Source organism: Arvicola amphibius, chromosome 6 (genome assembly GCF_903992535.2).
Source record: "Arvicola amphibius chromosome 6, mArvAmp1.2, whole genome shotgun sequence".
Lineage (NCBI taxonomy): Eukaryota > Metazoa > Chordata > Mammalia > Rodentia > Cricetidae > Arvicola > Arvicola amphibius.
In genome coordinates, this window is record NC_052052.2 from 46,806,980 (window position 1) to 46,822,464 (window position 15,485).

At 44.3% G+C, this 15,485-nt stretch overlaps 1 protein-coding gene across 1 annotated transcript in view; it reads right to left on the minus strand.

Annotated features, from left to right (window-relative positions):
• Cachd1 (cache domain containing 1) overlaps positions 1 to 15,485 on the minus strand; it is a 228,630-nt gene that overhangs the window by 82,689 nt on the left and 130,456 nt on the right. The window contains exon 4 of the mRNA XM_038333472.2: positions 3,375 to 3,481. Within this exon, the coding sequence (XP_038189400.1) occupies positions 3,375 to 3,481 (107 nt within the window). The remainder of the gene's footprint in view (positions 1 to 3,374; positions 3,482 to 15,485) is intronic.

Here is a 15,485-nt window from a genome sequence, read left to right on the forward strand (position 1 = left end):
GCCAGGATACCAGGGATTTGACTCAGAACTATCTGACCTAATATCCAAGTCTATTCCCTAGGTCCCTGTTACCCTACCACAGCCACAGTGACTTTTTTCTTTTGTTTTGCAGTTTTTGAGTATCAACAAGGTCCAAACCCTTTGCCTTGGATACCTTTCCTTCAGTTAAACCCACGATCTGCAAGTCCCACTTACTCAGATCTCACCAATGAGCCCCTGTGTAAATGGGTGAAGTCCTGGAACCCCAAACATTGGAGATTCCTATGCCTCATCTCCAAGTCACTTTTGCCTGGTCACACGTGCTCTCGCCTGTTCTGTGCCCCGTCACACACTGAGTAACTCAGAAGCAACAGGACGCCAGGAATGAAAGGCTGCATCTGCTACAGGATTTCTTGCTGTACTGCAGCATGGCAGACCATGTCACATGTGGGAGACGGCCCGAGATTGAACTCAAACTCTTGGAGAACTGGCATTGATCCATTTATGAGGGTAGAGTCTCATGACCTAAGGTCTGTGGGGATGGGGAGGACACAGCCAGATTGAAGCAGCATTTACCATCACTTGATGTATGTTTCTTGTCTATCTGTTTACCACCAGTAACTCTCCATTTCTAAATAAGCTCTTTGTTCTGTTTATAGCTTCTGGCCAAGTATTTATCATGTGGCAGGGTGTTTAATAAATACTTATTGAATAAGTTCTAGTTATGTGTATTTATTCTAGTTAGTGACTAGGTGGTGATGACTTGGGAAAATGGCTTCTGTATTCAATCACAAAAAGGTATGGTGCTCTCATTATTAATGATGGTGCTAGATCCCAACAATGAGCTTGCTGTCAAAAACTTGGAATAGACAAAAGATGGTAAAGAAATAGGAATGAGGCCCTGGCTGCAGCTGCGCCCAGACCTGCTAAGGCCTGGTCCTTCCCTGAGGTAGGAGGTCCTAGAGGCAAGAGAGTGTCATTCTAGACTCCATGTGTGCATACACCACCCTCATTCTGCCTCAGTCTGCCCTTGGATATGGACATAGATAGTATGTGTAGGTATGTGTGTATGCATGTAAGTGTAGACAGGTACGTATGAGTCACAGCACATGTACAGAAGTCACAAGGACAACCTTAGGTGTTAGTACTTACCTTCTACGTTCTTTAGGAGGGGGTACCTTTTTGTTGTTTGCTGCTGTGTATGCCAGGCTAGCTGACCTGTGAACTTCAAGAGATACTCCTGTTCCCAGTAACCATCTAGCTCAGGATTACAGATATACACTACCACACTCAGCTGTATGTGGGCTCTGGGGATTTGAACTCGGGTCCTGCTTTGTGGCAAGCATTTTCCCGAATGAGCCACCTAGTGATGCAGGAGGTAATTCCAGCATCAGCCTGTCCTTTCTTATGGTCCCAGTCGCAGAAGCACGAGTTAATGAACCTTCCCCTGAAACTCGACATCAGCAGAGACACGTGAACAAAGGCACTGTCTACCCAGAAAGATGTCTTCCACATCTGTGCACTCAACCAACATCAGCTTGAAAATGTGCGGAAACACGCGAGGGCAACAGACGGTATAGACCTTTTCCTGTCATTCCCTAAAGCATGCAGTGTGGCAGCCATTGACATGACATTTGCACGATGTTTGGCATTATAATCTGGAGATGATTTTAAAGTATGAAAGGGAGCACAAACGCTGCATGCAAATATCACACTATTTCATGTAAGGACTTGAGCGTCTGCAAGATTTTGTGTCCACAGAGGATAGCCCAGGACCAAATCGAGGAGCTACTATAGTCTGCAATCCCCTTGTTTTCTTTATCTTTTCCTGATTCTAAAAGCAACTTCTGCTCAGTTTGCAATGAATAATACTTCAGCATCCTTAAAAGATAACAATCAAAATTATGAACTGGGTCTCTAGATCTTATGTAAATGAATACTGCACTATTTTTTTCCTTTAGCAATTCAAGCGGAACCCTCTGAAGTCAGCGTGACTTTTAAGGCTGAACCACAGACAGCGCTGAGTTGCCCTGTGCGTGTGGGAAACGCTCACACCCGATTCTATTTACAGGTTGTTATTGCAGCAACATGTCTTGTGTTCCCGAGCGTTTCTGAGGAAAAGCACTAAACCTGAGAACCAAGTGTCAACTCTGAGGCCTGTGCCAACTGTAGAATCTTCCACAATTAGCCTGCTTTTCCTATTCCATGCATATACTCTCTTTTGATGAAAACTGTTCTAATGTCACGTCTTGTGTAGCAGTAAACCTCACCTGCTCTAGAGAACTCACAGCCTCTCTGACCGAATAAAAATGATTGAGTATGTACGTCGTGTGTATGTGGTGCACCTTGGCTCAGAGCATGTGCTGGCGGCTGAAGGCTGGACCATTTATCGAGCAGTTACAGTTTCATTATCCCCCAAGAAGCCTCAGACTTACAACTCTTTCTTTCTGGACCCAACAGGCTCCCTGGTTTGTGTATACAATTCCCAAAGACTTCAATCCCTCCCCGAGGCGAGCCTGGATGGGGTCCTGGAAGTAAATATTCCGCTCCTCTGGCTTCTCTCTTGAGTTTTATGTGTCTATAAGAGTTCTGGGGTTTGGAAAATACAGACCTTCATGCTTAAGGATTAGATCTTTCAACTTCCCAGCATGTGAAGGCTTAAGGTCTTTCCGGGTCTTGGTAAAATCTGAAACTTGAGGCTGGTGTTATTTCTGAGAGTCCTCCCAGTTCTTAAATGGGGAAGCCTCCAGGTCTTGAGATCTCAACCAGCAAGTACAAGTGTACACAAGACAGTGCAGGAGAGGAACTTGGAACAGAACCTCCAGGGCAAGAAAGGAGAGAGGGCGTAGGACTTTGAAATTGGAAGCTTCTGTGTAAACAAAGGTCCTGGCGAGTTATTACCACTGCATACAATGGCGTTCCAATGAGATAAAGAAGCAAACACAATCTCAGCCTATAGTGTAATGGTGCTGACTGCACTAGTAGAAAACCCTCCCAATATTTGTCTAGAAAACCCTAAAACGAATTTAAAGATTATTGATAAAAAAATAAAATGCAAATGAACACCTTCTATTATAGCAGTAGAGCTGGGTCTCTGACATAGCCTTTAAAATAAAGAATATAAAAGTCCTAAGAAAAGGCTGTATTGAGAAGCGTGGTGTAGTACTTGGCATGGGCCATAAATACAGTTATATAATACATGCTTAATACACACCAACTTGATAGTCTTCCCTTCTTTCCTATAGAGTTTACTTTCCTAAGAAACACATACAATCTTAAGTACATAATATTGTCTTTTTCAAAATGGAAACAAAAACATTTGAGGCATTGCATTTGTTCATTGTGAATATGTGGGACACACTTCACCTTTAGGAAATGAAAAACCAAATGCTGACCTGAATTTAGGTCTCGTCCTGGGTTGAAGGCTCGGCTGTTCACGGTAGTAGAAAGTCGATCACAACTCACTGTTCTCGATACATTGGTGTTAAAGTTTCCATCAAACCTGAAACAACAGGAAAGGATTAGCAGTGCATATCTGGTGGGTTCCCCACCTAGAAAAAACAACCAAAAAAAAATAATCATACATTCATGTATAAATAGGCTAGCCCATAAAGAGTCAGATGCTGAATTAATAACAGAAAGACAGTAAAAATGATTTCTAAATAATGTGTGAGGAAAAGGAGTACCTGGTGCAGGAGGATTGTCTGTATTCTGTCAATCATGTTTTAAATAACACTGATTGGCCAGTCAGGAAGTATAAGTGGGTCAACCAGACAGGAAGTGGAGGCGGGGCAATGAGAACAGGAGTATTCTGGGAGGAAGGAAGCTCTTTCCTGAATCCTGCCCAGATCACTGAAGAAGCAGGATGTGATCTGCTCCACTGAAAAAGGTACTGAGCCATGTGGCTAAAATAGACTAGAATAATGGGCTAACATAATTTATAAGAGCTACTACAAAGCCTGAGCTAATGGGCTAATCAGTTTATAATCTTATGGAGACCTCTGTGTGATTTTCTCTGGGACTAAACGGCTGGGGGGACCGGGTGGGACAGAAACCCCAACGAGCAGGTCTTCATGTTATAAGTACCTGCATCTAGAAGGTTTGGAAATCATGTTCAAATGCTAGGAGATGAAAAGAAAACTGAACTTTACAGAACAATTTTTCCTCAAGGAACTTGAGTTATAACTGTTGATAAAAGCACATGTGAAGTCGCTGACAAGATTCAGGCTTGAGCAACGCTGTAGCTCTGAGATGGAGTTTCTCACTATACTGTAGCTGAGCAGCAGAGGCCAAGTCTCAGAACTGTAGCAAAAGGAAAGTGCCAACTGTGGAGCACCCTGTTGCCATGCATAGAAAGCTCAAGTTTCTGGTTTTCTTGTAGTCGTCCAATGTTAGCACTGAAGGCAAGATAATGCTAGTACCCAAGCAGATCGCAGGTGGAGCCAGTGGACCATCTGCTCAAGGAAACAACAATTCGAAAAAAATCTACCAGGACACATATTTATACAGTCAGTAAGAAAGGACAAAAAGCTTTAGTTTCCATATATTCTATTTCAGATTTCTGAGGCAGAGGGAGCCTCTGGAGACTCCAGAAGGCGTCACAAAACTCAACCCAACACCAGCTCTTTAAATCTTGTGGTACATAGTGTATATATCTCATCAATTAACCTGTGAATAGATGAGATTCCATTACTATATACCAGGAGGGACAGCCCTAAACTCAAGATCCATCTAATCATTCATGGCCTTGCATTATCTGCGGGTCATCTCATAAAACCTAAGAGCTGCTGAACTAGATTTATCAAAGGGAGCTATGTTTTCACATCAGTTTCAACTCCTAAAAAGAGAGGAATTTTTTTTTAAGTATCATCTCAAAGATGAATGAGGTCACTGGGTTTTAAGAGCCCTTTATTCTAGCCAGCAGCCCAGCTGAGAATTCTATCAACAATGAACAGTCACTGAACTGTGGTGGTCATATCGGTCAACTGAAGAAGAAGTCTAGAAGGCTCTCCTATCTGCCTGGCCATCTTTCAGGTCCCTATTTACATGTCACTTCCAAAGAAAGGTCTATCCTGATGTGGAATGACTTCTTAAGCATGCCAAGGGCCTCTACATTCTCCCAAAAGTTTGTCTCATATGTTAAATTTATGGTTCTATTTATGGAGAGACAGGAGAGACAGGAGAGAGAGAGAGAGAGAGAGAGAGAGAGAGAGAGAGAGAGAGAGAGAGAGAGAGAGAGAGAGAGAGACAGACAGAGAGGTGTTAGCTATGTGGTTTGTGGTTCTGCGAGGAGGCCAGAGATTGACATTCGGTGTTTTCCTTTATCACATTCTACTTTATTGTTAAGAGACAGAATCTTTCCCCAAGCCTGAATCTGAGTTTGACTGTTTCTGAGGACCAAGAAAGCCCTTTTGGCTACACGGGTCCACCAGAAAGTCCCCAGGATCTCTGCCCTTCCCAGTATGGGGTTTAGAGGACCAGGTTGCTGTGCTTGGCTTTCACATGAGTCTGGGAATCTGAACTCAGGTCGCTGTGCTGGTGCAGCAAGGTCTTCACTCCCTGGGCTACCTCAGCCCCCTTTGTGTATTTTTTTTAATGGATTTTGTGAACTAAACTTCATTGATAGATAAGAAAGGAGAAAACATATAGCTAGTTTTATTCTCTGGTGTAGTCATAATATTTAGCATTGCTTTTGTCAAATAGGCACTCATTTGAACAGACTTGTTATGAATATTCATGTGCCCAGTCACATTTTGAGCTGCCCAGAAGGTTCCTGATGTTTTGATGAAAACTGACTCATTTGAATGGTTGCAAAATATTCACCATCTAGCTACACCAGAATCACCCAGGGTGGATGCTGGGCTTTACCTCTGGAGGGATCCATTTATGGATTTGGGGACACAGAATCTGAGTTTGACTGTTTCTGAGGACCAAGAAAGCCCTTCAATGTTGTCACACAAACTTTTGAAAATAAATTAAGAGAATGGCTTTCTGTATGAGCACAGGTAATCCTTATTATGTCTCAAAGACTCTAAGGACAAAGGGTCTTTGGATTTAGTTCACTAAAGTTAGAGTCTGGGTTTGGTTTGGGTCAAAGAATGGAATAGTGTAAAGGGATGCTTGCAGCTCATAGCTCGACTCCGCTATGCAAATTACAAAGCCCCTTTAGACCTACCCATTTCACAGTGGAGAAAAACCTAGGATACACGGCAAGTGAAGGCAGTGAGGAAGACTTGAAATCTGAACCCAACTCTTGCTGAGAAGAGACCCACATATTCTGCTTCTAGATGACAAAGAAGGAATTTCTCACTGCAAAGGGCAGTCCAGGAAGGTGCCCGACACACCCCACCAGGGAAGTTTCTGCTCAGAGACAGTCCATGTGTGCCCAGACAAGGGATCTGTCCACAGCCAGGACCTCTGCTCTGAGCCCCACCCCTGAAGAGCTGCTGTCATATAGTGAGGGTATGTAGACTTCTGGGTTCTTTGTGAAATGAAACCTGACTTGCTGGAACCAGAGAGTCCAAGGAACTATTATTAGGGTTTCCTTCCTCTTTGGAACAGATAATCTCAAAGATCATTAAAGAGAACTTCTTCGTAGTAATACAAGTGGAAGGGGCTGCTAAGAAAAGCTCTGCTCCACATACCCGTGTTGGTCACAAGACAGCCTGACAATATTGTGTGTGTCCTATCACTATGATGACTATCTCCCCAGTCGACTCTCAGCCCTCGCCACCTTCACTAACCACACCAGACTCTCTGTACGGGCTTGGCAGCTGATCACCAGTATCCACCACACCCTCTCTTCAAGGCTGGATCATCACCCCATATTCCTCCTCAAACAGCCCAGCTCAGGGTGACTTCTTTGTCCAGTCTGTCTGGAGCTGTTCTGCTTCTTAGTTATGAGCCTGTGTCTTTTTCCGGCTGTTGCCCCCCCCCTCAAATAATCAGATTTAAAATACTGCCATTGTCAGAAATACTGGATTAATGGGCCCAAGGCCCAAGGTCCTCTAGGGCCGTCTCTGCAGTCCTTCCCCAAAGGCCTCACTTTCTAATAGGGTCACGGTGGTGGTTGTGTTTCAAGACCATAAGTTTCAGGGGAAAGGGAACATTAACACCGAAACAATATCATCAATAAAAATCCAAACATAAGATCAGCAATTTATCTTTCCTTTCTACCAACTAAAGCTTTGCTAGTGGGGTGGGGCGGCAGTCAGCAGTTAGGGAAGCCCTGGTAGGCAACCAGTCCCCAGGAACCCTTGAGCTCCTCTCTCAAGCTCCCGTGGGTCTTCTCATTTGTTCTGCGCCTCAGCATCAGGGGCATGCACCCGTTTACTTGCAAATTCACGTAAAGCCTGGAAACACACCCGCCCTGATGCTTTCCTCACTACCTATGGCCCGGAAGTGTCAGTCAGGTGAGGAGGAAATGTCAGTGGAGGGTATAAAGCAAAAGAAGGGGAGGAGAGTGTCTGGGGCTAGTGGGGCAACTAGGTAAGCATCAGTAACTGCTAGAAGCAAAAAGAAAGGGGGATTATCTCCCAGCCCTCCCATTGTATGCATGGCACGCACGCATGCACGCACGCACGTGTACGAACGCCTGCTGTTGTCTGGACTCCTGACCTGCTGAACTCCAAACATGAGAAGGGAACCGGCTTAGTCATCCTGGTACGTTAGTTACCTCCAGGTAACTAGGCTAGGGAGAATGGTCAACCGCCCAACGGCAGGAGCTCATTTAATGCGCGTGCGCCCACCAAGAAAAGCAATTTCTAAAAAACAGCATGCTACTCACTCAGATCTGGGGCCCATGGAAACAAAGTTTATGGTTGAGATTCTTTATAAAAACATGTCAGTTACTATCTAAACCATTTTACATTGAGGGGTGCATTAGCTGCCAATCATATACTTAAGTCCAGGTTTACAGAGAGTTCAAGAACTAGAAAAACGACACATTTTTCATATAAGATGAGTAAGCGATCAGTTTAAAAGGCTTGATTTATCTCATTCTTTATATTAAGCTTTTAGAAAGTTAGCAATAGAAAAATCCTCCTAAATCTCCTTTAGACCTTGAGTCTTAAAAAGAAGATAATGGATTAAATCCGACTTCTCTGCTTATTTTCATATGATAAAACCATTGCCTCAAGTTCAGTTTCTAGAGGAATAACTCCATCTCTCCTACCCCCGAAAGAAAGAAAGAAAGAAAGAAAGAAAGAAAGAAAGAAAGAAAGAAAGAGAAAACCTTCCTTTTGGATTTACTTTCATGAACAACTGATCGAAACAGCGTCCCGAGGGAGAAAACAGGGCTGTGACTCCCACTTTGATCTCTTCCCCATGGAGAAATTCACTCCCTGCTTGCCTTGCAAGATGTTCATTTGATTGACGCTTGCTCTGATGTGCAAACTGCTTTGAACTTCAGACATTTAATTCCCATCAGGCTGCAGTCATTTTTATTCTCCTTCAACAGGATTTACAAGCAGGAGATCAGCAAATGTAGAAGATAAAATAAATTTGCAGAAGCTTTGAATCTTACATCAAAACCATGTTCAAGTGACTTCCAATTGGACTCCGTTCAGCCTCGATCCGCAGTGGAAGTCAGCTTTCCAGGGGCGTCCCAATTTAGAAAGAAAAAGATATAAAAGGGAAGACAGATGCACACGCCCCGTTTGGGGTTTACTTCCTGAATCTGTTCCTTGGTCTTTGTTTAAATTCTCTAGGGAAGGTGATTTGCCAGGCAAATCATCCAGAATCCTGGGTTTTTCTGAACATTTCCAGGAAAGCCGGCCCAATTTATCATAGCGCACACACCAAAACCAAACCCCTGGTGTGGGTTCCCAGAGCGGTGGTGAAATGTGGTATTGTTCATGGATACATTTTTAAGGCAATGATTTAAGAAGCAAATCCTGGGGGATTTCTCAGAAGAGCAAGGCTTACTTAGAGTGTTCACGAGTCCATACACAAAGCCCGCGTGAAGGCAGCCGAGGCGGTTGGGGATATGGTTTTCATTTGTTAGCTTCTTTTTAATCACTCTGCTAAACTGCAGAGGCAAGTGTAAAAGTCTCTCAGTCAGTCTCTCTCCCTCTCCCTGTCTGTCTCTGTCTCTCTCCCTCTCTCTCTCTCCCTCTCTCTCTCTCTCTCTCTCTCTCTCTCTCTCTCCCTCCCTCCCTCCTTCTCTCCCCTCCCTGCCTCTCTTCCTCTTCCTTCCCCCCACCTCTCTCTTTCTCTCTCTCCCTCCCTCCCTCCTTCTCTCCCCCCTCTGTCTGCCTCTCTCTCTCTCTCTCTCTCTCTCTCTCTCTCTCTCTCTCTCTCTCCCTCCTTCCTTTCTTCTCAAGCAAAGCTGCTATCAGTTCTGAATGGAGTGGGGAGCAAACGCTGACAGAGGAGCGTCCAGGTCAAGCCGGCCCTGGCAGGAAGCAGCACTGCTGCTTTAAGAGACGCACACACAAAAGAAACCACAGCTCTCACCAATAGCTTCAGGAGCCTCTACAGAAGGGAACAGTGTGCCTCACACACCCCCTGGCCCCAGTGACAGCCCATATAGTGCCTGGCTTGCTTTAGCCCTTCTCCGTACAGCCAGGTTCCTGATTGCTCATTCCTACTTGGATGGGGCTGCTTTCCAAATATTTGAGCAACACCCATTGAAAAGAATTAAACAAGAACTCCTTATCTTCCACTTAACGACCCACAAGAATAAAGTTAAACAGAGGAAGAGCTAAGATAAAAATCGAACATCTGCATTGGCAAATATTTAAACTCCGAATGACGGAGGAAAGGGGTAAGAAGCAAATCACTTCAAAAAGGAGCCATCACATTCATAAAGTCAAGGATCCTCAAACCCCCACAACCCAGCATACTTATTCAAACACCTGAATTAGTGGGCAAACGGAAAAGCTGTCAAATAGCATGTAATCACATTGCAAGAAATAGGTTTTCCTTCCATCCCCACAGAGATCGGAGAGATAAGTCACATTCCTTTTGTTCTTATCAGCAATAAGGATTAAATCTCCAGGGTTCACCAATGCCAGGCTGGAAACGAGAGCTGGTTTCCAGTGTCCTTGGAAGGTGAGGCACTCAGAGCACAAGGCCTGGAGAACAACACATTCCCTCCAGCCATTTCCTCATAGCACGTCAGTCACCACACTATGGGACTGGAGAGGTGACATCTGGGGAATTGGGAAAGAACATATAACCACATCAAACACTTATTTATTCTTATCTCACTCATCAGTAGGCTAAGTGTGAGAAGGCTGGGGATTAAGAAGGCAAAAACATAACACAAAAGGGAACTGTGGCCTGGTAGTACCCTTTATAGACCACCCTAAGGATGGCCACACTTCACCGTTATTTACCGAACACTCCTTTTGTTTAGAAGACACAAAGAGGGGGTGACCCTTCCCTCTATTTCTTTATCCTTGGGCTCTTGGCCAGACTCAAACTTGTAAAGGACTGGTCATTATTGCCAAATGAAGAAATGCAGGAAGCCTAGAGGCTGACGTCCCAGGCTAGGCCAGAGACTACAAATTGTGAATTTCCTCTTTGAGTCAATAGCAGACAGCGGTGAGCTGCACCATAGAGACATCCAAAACAGCTACAGGTGACCACGGAGATGAGCTGGTCCAGCTTGCAGCTCAGGCTGCACTAAGGAGAGAGACCTGCCCATGCAGGCCATACGAGGCCCAGAGCGCATACCTGATGTGCCTAAAGGTTACTAGAGGTGCGGGTGAAGACAGATGCTCACAGCATCAAACTAGCTAAGACATCACAGCCAGAATGGCTCTCAGACTGCAACCTTTAGAACCGTTCTACAAGTTCAGTCATAAAGCATATGACAAGCTTAAGGATGGCTTTTCAGCGGCGACAAGGTCTATTCTTAGGAGCTAGGATAGCCCTTTACTGCATTCCACTTCTCCCAACCAGACTTGAAAAGGAAAACCACAGGACAAATGCTACCCCAAATTCATAAAATGCAGGCGGTGAAATCTAATCCTGGAAGCATCGAGGTGGCTCTCACCCTTTGGTCAGTACAGGTGACATAGGAAAATCGAGAAACCGTGGGGGGGGGGCTCACTCAGCTCCCCACAAGCAGGTGCTTCTGATGTGAAGAAGCTTCTTGTCAATAATAGTCACACAGATGCAGCTACCTAGCCAGCCAGCCCCCTCCCCTACCCCCGAAATTGCACATACTGTTGCAGGAACATGACTTAGGTTTTAGTCTAAGTAACAAAATCTAGACGGTTAGGACTTTATATTCTGCTAATTTATCATTTAATGTGTCTCTCGGTAGTCTTAAACAACAGTCTAAGACGGAACATAATTTAGCACCTCAATGGACAGGGGATCCATCCTTTCTTCTAATTTCATGTTTGGTCAAATTATTTTGTCATTATAAGAAAAATTCACTTGAGCCAGGCATGAAGGTGCATGTCTATAATTAGCACTTGGGAGACAGAGGCAGGAGGGCAGGAGGGCAAGAGGGCATACAAAAGAACAAAATACACAGCAGTAAAATCCCTAACTCATTGGGATCAGGAACCCAGATCCTAAACCCACCTCCCCGGGCCCTGTTACATCTCTCTACACTGTCTTCTCTGGAAAATGGAGGGAGACGTGGCTAAAAATTAGGCAGAAACGGTTCCTGACCCACTAATCCGTTCACAGGACTCGAGGGGTGTTGTTACTGAATTACAAAAGCATGCAACCCCTTTTCTGTAAGTTTCACAACATAACCGAGTCACCTCTCAGCAATGCAAATGTTCTGTAAAATCCTTGCTGGATTCTTAGCGCAGCTCGAGGCCTGCTGGTACCAATATCTACAGAGCCTGGACGGGTGGTGAGCAGGCCTGCAGGTAATAACTGCTCAGGGAAGCGGAGATGGGAGGGCCCGATAAGGCACACAGAGAGTGACATGAAAGGGAAGGATTTCCATCCAGGGCTCTGTGAGCAAAATGCATCTTCCTGGGGGAAGGAACAAGGCTGGAAAGAAAATTAAACACAGTTGTCAAAGGACCAAGCTTGTCTCTTGTTTTTTGGCCTTGTGACAGACACAGAGAAAACAAAAGAAGTCATTGTCACAAAAAACACCTCAGTCACAATGTTTCATTCAGCAGAAAAAAGCATAGTAACAAAAACTTGAACAGAGAGAGGGTGAAAAATCTTATGTCATCATTTCTATGGATACTACTTTATGATGAGGCTTGGAAGAAAATGTAGGTTAGCTGTTAAGTCCAGAAATACCATTTTATGGAAAAATTAACACTAAAGCGAAACATTCCTGAAGTGATCGGGCCACTACACAGTATAGACGCACATTAAACACATCAGTGTCTCCTATAAATATTAACAATTACATGTGCTAGATAAAAAATATCTTGAGGGGCTGGAGAGATGGTTCAGCGGTTAAGAGCATTGCCTGCTCTTCCAAAGGTCCCTGAGTTCAATTCCCAGCAACCACATGGTGGCTCACAACCATCTGAAATGAGATCTGATGCCCTCTTCTGGCCTGCAGGCAGACACACAGACAGAATACTGCATACATACAAATAAATAAATAATAAATAAATAAATATTTAAAAAGTATCTTGAGAATAAATGGATGCAGTTCCTGAACCACAATGCACATACTATAATGATACGAAAAGGTTTGTGGACCCAGAAAAGAATACAAGGGGTTGACCCTAAAGGCTTTTCCAACATCCCCAGTGGCTGATAAACATGCAAACTATCATCCAAATTAGCAATTCGCAGTCAACCCATCTTCCCTGCAAATCTTTTGCCTTTATTTTCCCCCTTCACAGATTTCCATTCTCTAAGATACTCAATTTAAAAATTAGAAGTATCTTTTAAAATCTTCCTTGGGGCTGGAGAGATGGTTCAGTGGTCAAGAGCACTGGGTGATCTTGGCAAGGACAATGTTTTGGTTCCCAGCACCTGGCATGGAAACTCACAACTAACTGGAACTCCAGGTCCAGGGTCTTGCTTCTGGTCTCCGCAGGCACCAGGCGCATATGTGATATGTAGTTCACATACATACTTGCAGGCAAAACACACATACACATCAGCTGAAAATAAATCTTACAAAGGCTATTTGAAAATCTTGCTCCTCACCAAACCCTCTAGGAAGCCTTATTGGCATCATCTCTATACCATGGTTCCATAGTCGACATTTTATTCTGTTCCTTACACTTCTTTTATGTACCCATTATTGTGTCTCAGGTATTATCCGGTGTTTTAACTATTGTTGGAGGCAGGGGCATGCCACAGTGCACACACAGAGGTTCAAGGCCAACTCTGTGGAGTAAGGTCTCTCCTCCCATCTTTCATGGGTTCTGAAACTTAAATTTGGGTGGTCAGGTTTGTTGGCCTGATACCATTCATCTCTTTGTGATTAACAAATTGGCCCAAATGAAAGACAGCTCATTTCTTTACCAGAGTTATTCTTCATTTGTCAACTAGTTCTCTTAGGCCAATTGTGGGCCACATTGAAGCCTTTCTTGTCTGAGAACTTAGTGCTTACAGAAAGCAATCTCTCTAGACATCCTGGAATCTCCAGGCCCCAGAGCATCTCCCTAGGTCACGGTTCAGGCTCAAACTTCCACTCACTGCAGAGGATTATTCTATGGACACTTACTGGTTTTTCTGGTCTGAAACAGTCATCTCCTAGACCAATGGTTTTCACCTTGTGGGCCGTGACCCCTGGACAACTTTCCATCTCCAAAAATTTTACATTACAATTCCTAACAGTAGGAAAATGACAGTTATGAAGTAGCAAGGAAAATAATTGTATCATTGGGGTCACCCCAATGATGAAACTGTATTAAGGGTGGCAACATTAGAAAGGTTGAGTGCGAGGCACTGTCCTAGACCAACCTGCAAAGGTGCCCTTCAAGGCTGCGCCTACTATTTTGCACTAAGTCTACAATCAGAGGACTCTGTCCATGACCTCTCTCTTAAAACAGCCTTTGCTGGCCTGTTCTCATGGAGTGAGGCTTTCCCCCGCCACCTTGGTCTATCAGGAAGTAACCATGATGATGCCTTGTGTATTGACTACTTTTGATACGACATAGGCAAGTTTAGCTAAAAGTGGTTTGGCGATTCTGTCTATTCTTAGGTCTATGATGGACATAATAAACTTATTAAATAAAGGCGGTAGCTGGGATAACTAAGCATCAACCCATGCTTCACATGAGAGTTTATAACATGGAATGATTGATGTCCAGATAAAAGCAATGTAATAGGAAATGATATGAAACAACTTCCTAACAGCGGTCAGTGACCACCTAGGAATAGTGGATTGGGAATTACGACATCCGCATTACCGCCGGACCTATCGTATCTTAGGCCAATGTTTACCGAAGGCCCTCCCGGAACACAAGGTTGAATTTGACAGTCCTTGAGGCTGTAGCTTAAAAAGATGAGAGGGTACACAAAGTGCAAACACACCTGGGCACCAGGCATGAGCACACTCACACCTCCCTAGAGTCACACCCAGCCAGCTCTAACTCCTCCCTCTCCCAGAAGCCCAGACAACGGGCACCAGCAGCCATGGGCAGGTCTTTCTAGTTCCTTGCTTACATAGATGAAATCAGCCTAGGTCCTCCAGTTCTTCACACAGTTAACGAGCAAAATCCTCTTAAGTTTGTCTCATTCTTTCATTCCCTTTCTCAAAACTCTTAATCTCCCCATTGAAGTAAGAGCATTTGAGTGTCTGCTCTGGGTCATGCACAGTGGTATGCGGCAGAGAAGCATTAGTACTGGTCTTGCCTTCATATGTGGAGCCTACAGCCCACCGCTCTGGTTAGCTGGCAGTTGTGCCCCTGGGTAATAGAGTGATGATTTCCCTTAGTTGCTTCTGCCACCATTGGCACCAAATACCAGTCTTCGTCAACACTGGTCACGTGTGGCCATGAGTGTTCTTCATTTCCTTCCTTGCCTGGAAAGCTCCTCCGTATCTCAGTATATATTTAAATCCCTTTCCCACTTCAATACCCATGCGAAGGATTTCATTATTTTTATCTGATTTGCCTTCCAAATGAATGAATGGGTGCTTTTCGCTCTGTAATTATTCTTTACCTAGGTAATGTTTCAAAAAAATGAATATAGAATGCAGCACTAATTTGAACAATATGAAAAGCCTCCTATTATGTAAAATGGCTCTAATTAAAGAGCAACCCTTGTCTATAACCCCTACGTTGCAAGAGGGAGGGTAGCAGAGAGAAGAGGATGATACCAGCCTATCGGCCTAGAGAAACAGCAAGCTTCTGGTTCACTGAGAGGCTCTGTGTCAAAAAACAAGGAAGAGGGTGACAGAGGAAGGTGTCCTCCTCTGGCCTCCACATGTGTGTGTGTGCTGACAGATACAGCAACACATGCACAGGTAAATCTATCAGAGACTACAAAAATATCTTTTAAGAAGCTAAAGGGAAACTAAAGTGACTTGGAGGATCAGGTGTGTTTCTGGAGTATCGATGAAACCTCTCATTTTCCAGAGGAGCAGAGTGAGGACCCTTCCACTTCAC